This window comes from Spermophilus citellus (assembly GCF_964194105.1).
Source record: "Spermophilus citellus genome assembly, chromosome: 6".
In the NCBI taxonomy this organism is placed as follows: domain Eukaryota; kingdom Metazoa; phylum Chordata; class Mammalia; order Rodentia; family Sciuridae; genus Spermophilus; species Spermophilus citellus.
The window spans coordinates 85,099,931-85,113,485 of NC_138187.1; the positions used below are offsets into that span (position 1 = coordinate 85,099,931).

The 13,555-nt window shown below is 40.4% G+C and overlaps 1 protein-coding gene across 13 annotated transcripts in view; it reads right to left on the reverse strand.

Moving 5' to 3' along the window:
• The window catches only part of CELF2 (CUGBP Elav-like family member 2), a 501,848-nt gene that overhangs the window by 297,462 nt on the left and 190,831 nt on the right, over window positions 1-13,555 (reverse strand). The window contains exon 1 of one of the 13 annotated variants that reach the window (XM_081300427.1): window positions 3,301-3,718. The exons of 6 other annotated variants lie outside the window; for them this stretch is intronic. In XM_081300427.1, the coding sequence (XP_081156553.1) occupies window positions 3,301-3,374 (74 nt within the window). In that variant the 5' untranslated portion in view covers window positions 3,375-3,718. Of the gene's footprint in view, window positions 1-3,046; window positions 3,206-3,300; window positions 3,719-13,555 lie in introns of those variants that run through there. 6 more of the 13 variants (XM_081300429.1, XM_081300430.1, XM_081300434.1 and 3 more) reach the window with 6 other exon arrangements.

Here is a 13,555-nt window from a genome sequence, read left to right on the forward strand (position 1 = left end):
AAAAACCCCATAGCTTTGCCATTTACTGCCTATGGTAAAATGTGCAAGCTCTTTAAACATCATCTGTAAAATGGGGATAATATTCACCCTTTAGATCTACCATGAAGATCACCGACAATGAAAATAAAGCACTCAGGCACAAATAGGCATTTAACTAACAGCTCATGTGTTCTCATTTTGGTGGTCTGATTACTTTGGCCCTTATCTATAAAATGAGTGCTGATGAGATTGTTAAAATTGAAAAGAACTTTAGAAACTATGATTTCCTTAGGACTACCTTTCAGTTTATTTATATGCTGATAGATATTTTGCCAGTTACCCTAACTTGGGAAGACTTACAACCAAAAAGCCAATTCACCAAGTAGATGAATTTACAATCAGCTTGATTTTTCTCAGTTTCAAAAGGATACTTACTGAATGTGAAAAAAAAAATTAACAATTTCATTTTCTCAGTATCTTCAGTATTTAATACTTAATTAGTTAAATTAATTATTAGATAAATACTAATTTTTTCACCTGTGATTTCTCATTATATAGACCTTATTTATCAGTTGTTTAAAAATTCAAAAGCACTCAAAATCTAAATGTATATATAATCACTAAAAAGTTGAAACAAAGGAGGGAATACTACCCCTACTCCTAATTCAAAACTAACTGCCCCAGTTTAAAACAATTTTTTAAAAAATCAGTACCATTTTCATGATGGTTTGTTGTAAATAGTATTTTATAACAACAGAAAGAACAAAAACAATAGTCCAGATTATTTAATGTGTTCATTTCCATTTACGCTTTAGATACAGAATGTGTAAAACCCCCAAATTTTAAAGCACATGCAATTCTTTGCCACTACAGAGCCTTACATGTTGTGGGCTCTTTAAACACTGAATGGCTCGTGGGGCCATCAAGCATAATAATTCATCTCAAAAGCTATTTGTTCATCTGCCTTGAGGACTCAAACATATTACATCTTGAAAACTTATCTAATATATTCTTGTGGGAAAACGTCACTGAAAATATTTTCTCCTGCTTTAGAAAATCAACCCCGAAAAGCCCCCATGCTTTATTTAAGTTTCTTTTAGGAACAGGCCAATATCTAGCAGACTGCAATTTAGTCCAAGCAGCAATATACCATATATGACAACCAGTTCCCAAAACAATAAATCCACACGGCTATCTTCTCAACTGTATGAGTATGGCAATAAAATACACTGCCTAGGTGGGTTTCATGTATTTCCAAATCATGTTCCCACCCACTTACCTCTATCCCCAAATATAGCCTTCAATATGAGTTAATTACAAGCTATTTTGGAAAACATGCTACAGTGTTCTCAGGGCCATAGGAGACACACAATAGTAACCTTGGAAACAAATAATAAAGCTATCATTTACAAAAAAAAAATTTATTTCAATTAAGCAATAGTTGACAAACACTGAAAACAATCTGGTTCCATTCCAAGGGTTATCATTTGGAAATAACGAACATTTGGAAGAGAAATGGAGTAGAAATCATATTAGGATTTGTATAGGAAAGTCCATGGCTAAGATACAAAGTCTCCATTCAGACTAAGGAGTCTGAACGAGCCATATTCATCTACCAAATGAAAAGGACAAATTAAATTTTCATAATTCATAATTTAATTGACAAGAGACTACATCTTTCAGAGGCCATTAATACTTTAAATTCACAAAGCATTCATTAGCTAGATATATGATGGTCACTTAAGTAGCAGGTGACTATAAATTCAAAATCATAATCAATCTAATTCTTTGGTTGCAGTCTACTGTAACACAGGAAACGCATAAAACTTCCAAACTAGCTCACCTGCAAGCATGCATTAAATGCAGATGACAGAGATCTCTTACATCATGGAAATGTTACTAATCAGGATTAATATCTCACAGAAAAAGCACCAAAAGGAAATTAAATGTTTTATGTTTTCTGATTATCTCCGTTGAGACCACCTATTTCAGCAAGTTTAATAGTCTTCATACTGACAGAAAGGACGATTCACATTTAATGAATTCTATCATCCTTCCCACTTTCTTTTTTAATTTTAGGAAGGACTTAAATAATTGGCTACTGCAGAGTTGCCTAAGAATCTCAACTCATAACACCTGACATACTAGAAAAAGCATCTAGCATCACAGGGAAAAGTTAGTTGCCAGGAAAATGGATCATAAAACTCGGAATGGCCGGAACATTCCGAAGAAGACCATAAGGTGCCAGAAAGTGCGCAGATGTTAAGTCTTAACAGTGGGTAGAATCGGAAACGTTTTGTATGTACTCCTACTCGACAGCAGTACTTTTCTTCACTAAATATCTTTTAGCCCTACATCCACTATCAAATCTCTCACCCGTTAAGAGGGAATTTTATATACTCCAGACCTTTCTGACTCACTCTAGCAGTTCTTTTCCTATTTCTTTCGATTTTCTTTACATAACATGCCTGAAATTCAAGTAGATCCTATTGACTTGACATCCCTGAGCTCATCAGAGAAACTTCCCTATCAAGACTAACAAGACTGATAAAAATTAGACATAGTTTCCTTTCCTCCTGGAATCCCAGCTCTCCAGTTCTTCCAATAACCGCTCTACCCTAGTTTGACGACATGTAAAACAACCAGAATCACATTATTAAATTACAGACTGCATATCAGACAAACCATGATTACGTAAAAATTACCTCTAATTTCTACAATAGAGTACACCTGGCTACTTTAATGCTTTATAATTATCATACCTCCCCACCCCCGCCCCCCCTTTTTTTTCTTCTGTGTTTCTCTTCTTTTCTCCCACCTTAGGAAAGGAATTTTTGCAAATGGAAAGTCTGATGGATGGATAATTTGGTAAGGAGGGATCTTTAAACGGGCCGCGAGCGCTCCATCAGCTCCACAGCTCAAATGACACGAGCGTGCACACCAGCACGCGCCCACCCCGCCCCGGACCCCGTGCTCCGCTGGCCGGTCCGCGGGACGCCGCGCCCCGCCCAGCTTTCTCTCAGGCCGCTTGGACCCACAGACACCGCGCCCCTCTCGCCCCGCTCACCCCTCCGGGTCCCCGCGTCCGGATCGCCAGTGCCCAGTGGCTGGGCGTAGCACGTCCGGACGCGCTCCCTGCTGCCCGCGTCCAGCGCCGGCCTCGGAAAGCCCAGAGGGCCGCCGATTCCCGAGCGGCCACCACGCGCCCGGCAGCTGCAAGCGCCGCCCGTCCCCCCGCGCCCGCGGGACCCGCCAGCTGAGCCGACGACGCCCGCTCGGGCGCGCGGACACTCGGCCCTGCGGGCCGCCGGCCACACTCACATTCTGTCCGGGACGAGCAGGCGGCTCTCGACCATCATGTCCGGGAGGAAATCCAGCTTAAAGGCAGAAGTCATGTTCTCGGGCGCTGGCGGCGGTGGCGGGGGGCGGCTCTGCGCGCGTCCGAGCGGCCGCGGGCGGCGCGAGACGGGCAGGGACAGGTGCGCGCGGCCTCCCCCGGCGGCCGCCGAGCCCGCACTTGTCACATTCTCTCCCTGGCGCTCTCCGCCAATCCCCTCCGAAATCCAGTGCCGAGGCGGCCGGCTGCCGAGCGCCAGGTGCGGCGGGCGGGGCGGAGCTCCCCGGGCGCCCGCCGCGCCGCCGCTTAACCCCTGCGGGCCCGCCCCGCCCCAGGAGCGACCCAGGCGGGTGGCCGCTGCCCGGGCGCAGCCGGCGCGCTTTCTGCGTTGTCACGCTTGCCTGGGGTCCCCATGCAAACCGAAATGCAAACTCGTGCACCGATCTGGCCCTGCCCTGCTGCACTCAATTCCCCATTGCTCTGGCACGAGGCCGCAGTGGCCACTTGTAGGAGAGGTTTAGTGCTGGTGCTAAGTGCCAAAGCCGGATTCCCTTCCAGCCCAGAACCAGGCTCCCAAACCGAAGCCACCGGAGACAGAATCACCAAGAGGGTTTGTTTCAGTGCATGCTTGCCAGTGTATGAACTGACAACAATCCCTGAAATCGTATTTAGGCAAAGTATCAGATAAATACGGCCCAAGTTACATTTAAGGGCTTAACTCAGTGCTTTAAGGTGACATATCAGGCTTTGCACAACTGTACTTACTGTCTTTTGTATCAACTTGAAAACACTAAAATATGGACCCAAAATAACAGTAATAAATCACATTTTTAAAATATTAATAAATCACCAAACTGCCGGTTCCTAGTATTTAACACAATGATTGAAAACAAAACAAAAATAAAAATAACTTCATGTGTTTGGTCTATAATGTAATGGCCACATTTAAGCTTGTGACTGATTTCCTAATAGGAATCAAGGAAAGTGGCAAGACTTTCAGAGAAGCAGGCGAGTTAAATTTTTCCAAGTTATTTGTGAAAGAATTTGAAAGATTAGTTTACAAGGTGACATTCTAATTTATCGATCTCTTTGTTGTGTTGTTTATTAAACCAAACTTTTCAGTGCAGTGCCAACTATGTAAAATTACAAGGCATATTTCACATTCTAAATCAACATAATAAATGGCATACCAAAAGTTTATAGTTTGCCTCTTAGGGTAATCATCACTTTTCATTTTGTTTTGTAATTACAGGGTTTAAATTTTGAGGGTAATGCATATGTACATTTAAATGTGCATACACACATATGCTATACACACACACACAGTTTTATTTGAAAATCTGATTTCTACTCCATGTTGTTTTCATTCTAAAGAAAATCAGAATGTGGTGCTCAGGAACTGGGCTTCTCACAAATCAAGTCTTAGTTAACCCTCTGGCTACAGTGACCCAGCTAAGTCACAAGTAGTTAAATGTATCAAACACTATATAGAGAAAAGATTGTTTTCATTTTTTTCTCACCACTTTCTTATGTGATGAGATTTATCTTTAGAGATTGTGAAAGAAAATAGATATTTACACATCAACTTTAAATCCACAATTTTAAATCCAGATTTGGTGCATTGAGCAATATGGAGTAACAACCCTATGATATTCAGTTAACTCCATTCATACTTAATTGACTTGATTTCCTTCTCCAGCTAAATAATATATCGGACTTTTGACCTAATTGGAAGGTAGTTGAAGTGCAGAGCTAGACTTATCATTTTCTAATATGGCCTTTCCTGAGGATACAGGTGTAGGATACAGTTGAGAAACAGTTGCAATAAAATGAATTCTTATATCCAAAAATACCCAAACTTTCCTGAATCCTAAGCTACATTTACTCCCCACTTCAGCTATTGCTAGTACCTTTGAAATTCTACAATTCTTGTTGGTCTTTTAATTATCTAAATAATTGATTGGATAAATGAAGACAAACCTTGACAGTTTTTAGTTTTCCGTGTTATTATATAAATCCCTTATATATACAAACAGCCTATATAACCAGTTTAGGAGACAACAGAACATGCCTCCAACAAGCAATACAACCCTGTTAATCAAAAAGAGAAATATCTTCATGTCAGCGATGGGATGAAGTTTCATACATATCTACATTCTATAAGGTAGAAAATGCTTCATTAACGTGTACACTTCTAAAATATTTATTTTCTCTTTAATTGCATGTGAATTAGTTAGAAAAAGCTGTAGGGAGGCCCTCTTCCTGACTTAAGCCTTCTCAGTAGTTTGTTAAATTCTAGCCTCAAATCCCTTGAGGCAATAGTGGATTCAAAGCAGCTTTTAATCATACTATAAGGAGGGTGAAGTAGTATGTAAGTAGGTCATAGAGAGAGAATTACAAGTGCATAGGTTATTGCCTTATTTAACAACTACAGTGCAACATAGTTTCCAAAGCACATTTGCTCTCACCATTTAAAGTTAGAAGGAAAACCAGGGTCAAATATAAAAGAAAACTCAGGCTACATGAGATGTAGTGTGGTGAACCAAGGAAAGCTTATGGAGTGTGGCTGAGTTTAAATAAACACTCAGGCTGCCAAATACATAAATAATATAGTGATTGCATAGGCGCTTGATGTAGGTGCCAGAAAGAAACAAAATGCTCACACACACCCCCATCCCATTGGTCATTCACGACAGCCTTCCATGTGTGGTTTTCATTTCTAATATCCAAGTTTCTATGATCACAGCACTAGATGTTTTTAAAAATAAGAAATTCAAAGCTCTTGTGCTTAAAATGAAAACAAAAAACGCTCAAACGCCACCTGATGAAAAGCTTAAATTTCTCATTTCACTCCTTTGGCAGAAGGGGGGAAAAATCTAAAAAAATTCAATAGGGCCCCTTTTAAAATTTTCATGTAATAATGAGCCATTAGGTATCATGTTTTGGCAGTTGGAGTTATATGGCACACAGCTTCTCGGGGCCTCAGTGGAACACTGGGGTTCAATGAAGCTATTTTATAGCCAAGGATCTTATCAACAAAAGTGAAAGGCAACAGGAGGCCATCAGAGAGCCCCTCTTGCGGACATGAACCATTGGTGACACCACCATGTGCTGACATCACTAGGGACCAGGAACAATGAAGTTTCCCCATAGTTTTAGCTCCATTGTAGAAAAACCTTAAGCTCTTCTCTAGACCCATCCCCCTACCTCCCTAATTGTCTCTCTCTCTCTCTTTTTTTTAATCAACTTGCTATTCATTTCCCAAACAAAAGGCAATTCAAGAATTGGAAGCACTTCAAGGGAAAGTTTCTGAATGACCTCATTTTATCCGAGGCCTTCCAAGGCAAGCCAGTACGCTGTGCTGCTTCAACTCCCCACTTCCCTCCTCGGCCCTCATCTCATACTGAGTTTTGTCCAATGTCTATTGTTTGAACACTGAATTATCACTAGCATTAAAAAACAACGGTCAGTAGCAACAAAGTGCTAATAAATGCATTTGTACAAAGAGTACACATCGCCTGAATTGGAATAATCCTTTTCCTGCCACCCCGATCAGCCAACTAGAATATAGTCCACGAACTGTAGATCTTTCAACATGTTTACAGTTTATACTCCAGAGACTGGTGGTTGATATACGCTGATTAAAGTTTATAATGAAACAAGTTCATTTTCTTCTGCAGATGACCCTATAGATCTTATGACAAATTTCTATTTTTCAAAATAATTCCTGTACATAACTTTCCACATAGCAGTCTTTTTTTTTTTTTTTTTTTTTTTTTAAGGAGTTAACTATCAGCAATGCAACCACAGAACAAAGATGCACTAGCAGCTGTTCAGTTAGTTGAAAAAAGCTACCTCAAGTAAAGGATTTCTTTCTGCCCCTCACTCCTGGCTACTTATTGCAAACCAGAATCCCAAACATCTTTCCCCATCACACTTTTGAATTCAAATTCAAATTTTATTAACATTGCTCTTTCAGTTTTTTTTTTAAGAAACAAAAACAAAACAAAAAAAAAAAAAAACAAGCCCAGTGTGCTGAGAATCATTTGGAACAAGAAATACAGGCCCTATAATGGGATTTCCCATCATTTCCAGGCAATAAATTTGAATTCCACATGAATTTTAACTACCTGAGAGAGTATCTGGCTTTGTAGCCATGTGTTTGTTCTTGGCTGACTCCAATTTCATTAGCAACTTACAAAAATAAATAATGGCTTGGTTTAATTTTTTAAAATATGCTTTAAGTAAAAGAAAAAAAAGCATTAAGTGATACATTGTAAATTGTTATTCTAGTTCCTCCAGAAAGATATCACCTAAAAACAAATATTAATATCACCAATCATAAGCTTAAAATCAACACTGGTTTCCCCCCCTCATTTTGAGTTTTTGATCACATTCTTACAACTGGATGAGTAAAATTAAATGCCTGTACAGATAAAATAGTTATTAAACTACCATTTTACATTTTTAAGGGAATATTAAGCAGTTGCTGTCCTTTGAGAGAAGCTTTTACTGGCTTGCAATCTTGTGTTTTTCTGAATCTGTTTTTAATAGAGCCCAAAGACTGCGTGGTGAATTCATCTTCCTCCTGAGGAGGCACTCCAACTGGAGACAGTTCTTTGCATACGTACCTTGTTGGCACTGGAAAATGAGCTCCCCGACTAGAGCTCTCAGGAGCTTCCAATCCAAGGGGAGGAAATGTTAATATTCTGGATCTCTCGGACCCACAGCCCAGCCACCTCACCACTTCTCTCCCCAACCTACCCTTTCCTTTTCCCCCTCTCTCCATCACACCACTTGTCTTGCTTTCTCTTCCTTTCTCCTTTCCCCCCTTCTCTTTCAAGTGGGAGCCAGACAACATCTGAAGCTCTCCTCTGGAGCTGTGGGTCTGAGGAGGTGGGTGACTACCAAAGGGAAGAGAGGAGCCTTAGGTTGCTTATCTGCAGAGAGAGAGAGAGAGAGAGAGAGAGAGAGAGAGAGAGAGAGAGAGCAAGTTGCACTCTCCTTGACCAAGGCTGATTCTGAACTGGGAACAGCTGTCTCTGCAGAGGGCGGTGGGATTCCTTTCCAGACATTACCAGGGAGAGGGAGGGGGAAGGTGGAGTAAATAGCATGGGGAAAATTGGGAAGAAGACTGGGGGAATGGGTGGGGACTTGAAAAAGACATCCCTGTCTACCACAGTGATTTGCACATGGAAGGCACTGGAGGGGGTGGGGGGAACAACTTTGAAGGAATGTCCAGTGCCCTCTTGAAGATGCCGAGATTTGTCAAACTAAACCAGGTGCCCTTATCTGGTGCCAGCCTGGCTGGAGGAACAAAATTCATACTTATCAGAATGAGGTTTCTAATTCCCTCACAATCTGCCCTTCAACACCCCCGCCCCCACCAAATGTTTTCCTCCATCAGCCAGACATTCTTATCTTACCGTCACATGTTATTAAATTTAAAAAAAGGAGAAATTACTGCTTGACAAAATACAACAGCTGAGGAGCAACAGCTGGGAAGACACAGTTGTGGTGGTAACATTGGAGCCCAGAGAATACAGCAACAGGTGGGAGAGAAAGAAAAAGAGATGGATGTGGTAAGCTTTTTTTTTGGGTGGGGGGTGGGGGGGGTGAGACAGATCTGGGCAAGAAGCAAAATCTCAACTTAAGAGAGAATCAGCCCCCATTTGCTTGAATCTCCCCCATTTGCTCTGAACAAATACATCTTGAAGTAGAGTGAGGATTAAAACAGCAAAAGCTTGGGTGTCTGTAAAAGCAAGCACATGAATCACTTGACTCACAATGATAAATGATCCCCAGCAAAGAGCTTCTGGCTACTAAGATCAGAAGATATCTGATCTGTTGCATGCAGATCAGACTCTTTAGGACAAATACTACTTTCAGACTGAGTGAAAAGATTATGAGATTTAAGAACCAAACCTGTTGGATTCGGCATTTTATTCTGTCAGAGAGTTTGATGGACACTAGGGACAAGTCATTTAATTTTCTGATTCATCAGTTCGACCTTTGTCTTATTCGTGGCCATTGCTTCCTACGAGGGATGAATGGCTGACAAATCAAAGCCTACCATGATCCTCAGATAAGAAGTACAATGTGTTAGCCTAATTATTACTACAGCAATTATATAACCAAGCTATTAAAGTGACATGTAGGTTGAAATACATCAAGGTTTTGAGCACAGGAAATTTATTTTTTCCCTATAATATGGTTCAAATCTTGAACCATTTTTAGCCTATGAAAGAGGTTTTTGAAAATCCCAAATGACTTTTTATTTAAATTTGCTTTTGATGCTAATTTCCAGTAAGTCCATTAGGGGGGAATTTTTTTTTTCTTTCTCTTAAAAGAACTTCCCAAAAATCTTCAGGAAAAATTAGTAGAGCTATCTCCCCAAGAGGACTGGGATGTACTATATCTCATCTCTATGGTTGAATGTGACTTAATTTTTAGTTTCTCAATTCTCTATTAATGTTAATAGTCATCTCTGCTCTTTGTCATAAGAATAATGTAAGGTTAAAGAGGAGATGTGGATGACCTTGGGAAATCGGAAAGAAAGGTAACTAAGCTTAGGATATGATTTTACTTTATTTTAAAAACAAAGATCAATTCAGAGGCTGGGGTTGTGGCTCAGTGGTAGAGCACTTGCCTAGCACATGTGAAGCACTGGATTCGATCCTTAGCACTACATGTATATATACATATTTATCTACATATAATTCTAAATAATTTGTTTCTTGGTTATCATTGCAGTGTGACATATTTGCCCACTTATACACATAAAGATTCACATTTTAATTTCATGATGCTCTAAAATTCTCTATTACTCCTTTGCAAATCTATTCCCATTCTACAGATTAAAGCCCAAGAGGAATGAGGCACAGAATGCTTTAATTCAAAGACCTTATGAACTCTAAGGTAAACAAATGAGGGTTCAGAGGGGGTGTTTTAGATTTCAGAAGCAAAAATTGCTGCTTTCAAAAATTGTCTTCCTTATTCCCTTAATTCCTTCTTCTTTCTCATCATTCTCCACTTCTTTAGTCCTACCTCCTACACTCTTCCTAAAACTGGCCCTGGAAGGTAGACAAGGTTAAAGGGACTATAATTCAGGAAGAGCTAAGTGGCTGAAACCATAAAAAATAAACAGGATTTTGACCTCAGATCCTAGGTGAGGAGTCCTTGCTGAATTGTACAACTATCTCATTGGTAAAAAAAACAAACTAGGAGGTATATCCCATCAATCTCTACAGTAGAACTGCTGCCCCAGAGGAAGTCTTGGCAAATGACAAATTGTTATGCTTCCCATTGGCCAGGGCAGGAATATGGCTGAGCCCTGAGTTATAGTCCCTTATACTATGAGCTGTATCTATGGGCCCATGACTTCATCTGTCCTGGTCTTAGTGTTTCACCTTTAAGTTGAGAAGTCACAACTACCACTAACTCTTGAATAGCTGTGAGAATTATATTACCCGAGACAAAGTAACCAGTTAGTGGAATGTCAGGCACAAAGCATATTGTTAATAACTTTCGATTCTAGTTCTTACTTCTGTCATAACACCCCATACCCCAATCTTTGCTGGAACCTGGAACTGGCAAATGAGAAGGCAGAGGGAAAGTAAAAAGCAAGCCCTCATCCTGTGGTTCTTGTAGTACTAAGGTTTTCACTGACCTAAGGCCCACAGGCCAACCCAGAAGTGACAGTTTTGGGAGAGCAGGCCCAGAGCATTCTGGGGCTTGGAATGAAGTCTCCATTGCTTTTTATCAAGTCAGTTTTCAGAAAGAAGGTCAACATGAATCCCAACCACTACTTCAAGGAAGTCCATACCACTCCTGCTCACTCAGAGAGGATTCCTAAAGCATTTTTAAATGAGCAGGTAAACCAAATCACAGAGCCCGAAAGACAGCTGGTGTCCCATACCAACACATTCAAAAAGCTAGGTGTGATAAACAGGATATGTGGTCCTTGTTATGACCAGGGTGGACAGCTTTCCAGGGGAACAAAAAGCACAGACTGACTTCTGCATATATGGACCATCATGTCCTTGCTAGAGACTTCCCACACCTGCTAGAGGCCAGCCGCTGCTCTGCCTTAAGTTTCAACAGAGTTTCTACTAATTGCAGCTGTGAGCTTACTCAAGACAGGGATGAAAAAAGCCAGGAGTATCAGAGGTGTATTAGCATTATACAAGCTCTTCTTTACCATGACAACAAAGTTTGTTGAATTGAATAATTCTGCAGGAAAATCCTAGTTTTTATTTCTTTTTGCAGAGGGCATGCTGGCCCCGCTGCTTCATGAATTCCAGTGAGTCATCAGGGTCCTGGGTAGCTATCACGGGCAGGTCAACCTGCAGTGGGCTCAAGTAGCAGGAGCTCAAGCTGTGCTCGAAATATGTATCAATCTGAGCTGGTGTCACTCTCTTCCCGCATGCCATTTCCTGTTGGCATTGATATACAAGAAAATGCGCCAGAATTGGTCACACAGAACAACAACAACAAAAAAGCTATGAGGAAGATATGCACACCTGTATCTGATCATTTCTAATGACTTTCCAAGAGGCAGAAGGAACTAGGTGCACCTCATCCCAAATCATGTTGACCAGCAGCATCTCTGGGCTGAGTGGAGGTTCAAAACGCTCTCTCTCTCTCTCTCTCTCTCTCTCTCTCTCTCTCTCTCTCTCTCTCTCTCTCTCTCTCTCTCTCTCTCTTTCTCTACCGCACGCGCGCGCAGCTGAGCCCCATCTCTGTAGATTGGCACCATGTGATCTGAAAGATATTCTAGCTCTGGGACACTCATTTCTATTCATTGCAACAGGACACCTCATATGTACCTCCCTTTCTCTGACACCCTTTTCTCAATGTCAGCTAAATAAAATGCCATGAATTTTAATCCACTCCAAACCACTGTTTCCTTTTTTCCTACAGAATAAAAGTCACTGTTAGTTCAGAAAAATTCCCAAATCCAATAACAATTAGAGAAGCAATCAATAGTTTTATGAAATAAGAACACCCCATCCCCCAACAAATCCCTGAGGAATTATCAAAATGTAGAAAGAAATGCAATGAAGGCTGATAAAGATGATCCGAGAAAGGATTATTGCCACTGTATGGTCTTGCACTTGTTTAAAGAAGTATGGATAAATGTTCCAGAGCAGATGGCACTAAATCAACTGCATTCTTTAATAACTTTTACACAAATCTCTCTACAAAAAACTAAGTTGGATATTTCCAATTTCCTCACGACTGCAATTACACAAAATCAAGTTGTTTTTCATTTACAAATCCTGACACCTTAAATGCTGAGCCATGCTTCCCAATAGCACATTTTCCTTTTGCATTTTCCCTTTCTTTTCATCATCCTGGGTGTTTCCAGGGCTGTAAGCAATGAACTTTCCATCAGGCACATTTTCACCTAATTAACCCCCCTGATTACAATAATTAGTATTGATTCACTCTTTGAATGACTTTGTAGGTATTCAAGCACAATCTGTACTTGTTAAAGTTCTAGATATGAATATTAATCAACCACTCGCCTCTGTTTTTTTTCAGACCCCAAAGGATATTTTGCAATTGTATTCGCCCATATTTTAAAAAATAAAAACGGTGATGCTTCATCTTAACAAATAAAAGAATTTAAAAGCACAGAGTTTATAGATCTCAGTCTGTGGTCTGCTATACACAGCTTGTGAATATTCCCAAGGCTCGTATGTAAAGGGGCTTAGGGTGTAATCATTACTTTCTATTGAAAGAAACCATTTTCCCAGTTTGAATTTTATACTACTCCTTTTCTGCAGGTCTGGGCTTAGAATTAATTTTTATTTCTACATTTGTTTAGGTCACTATCCAGGGGAATCGAGGCCAGAAGCAGGATACAGATTACGTTATCTTACTACTGTTGTAAAAATAGATGCAGGCAAGTTTGCCTGTTCCTGGCAATCTCATACCTTCCCCATCAGGTTAAGGAAAAAGACATCTATGTGTTGGATGCTGGAAGGAAGGGTGTCTCCAAATTCTGGAGGCTGGTGATGAATCAAGCAACTAGAGAGCAAACAGAGTGGAAAGAGATTGCCCTTGTTTCTCAACCTCACTATGACCACTCAGGAATTAAAGTGAAGAGATCAGAGTTAAATGATTGATAATTTAGTTTTAAAAAAAATTAAACATGGAGATTTTCAAGTTATTTCTTTATTTAAATGAGCTCCGGACAAGAAGCTAGGGAGCACTGAACTAAACCACACACAC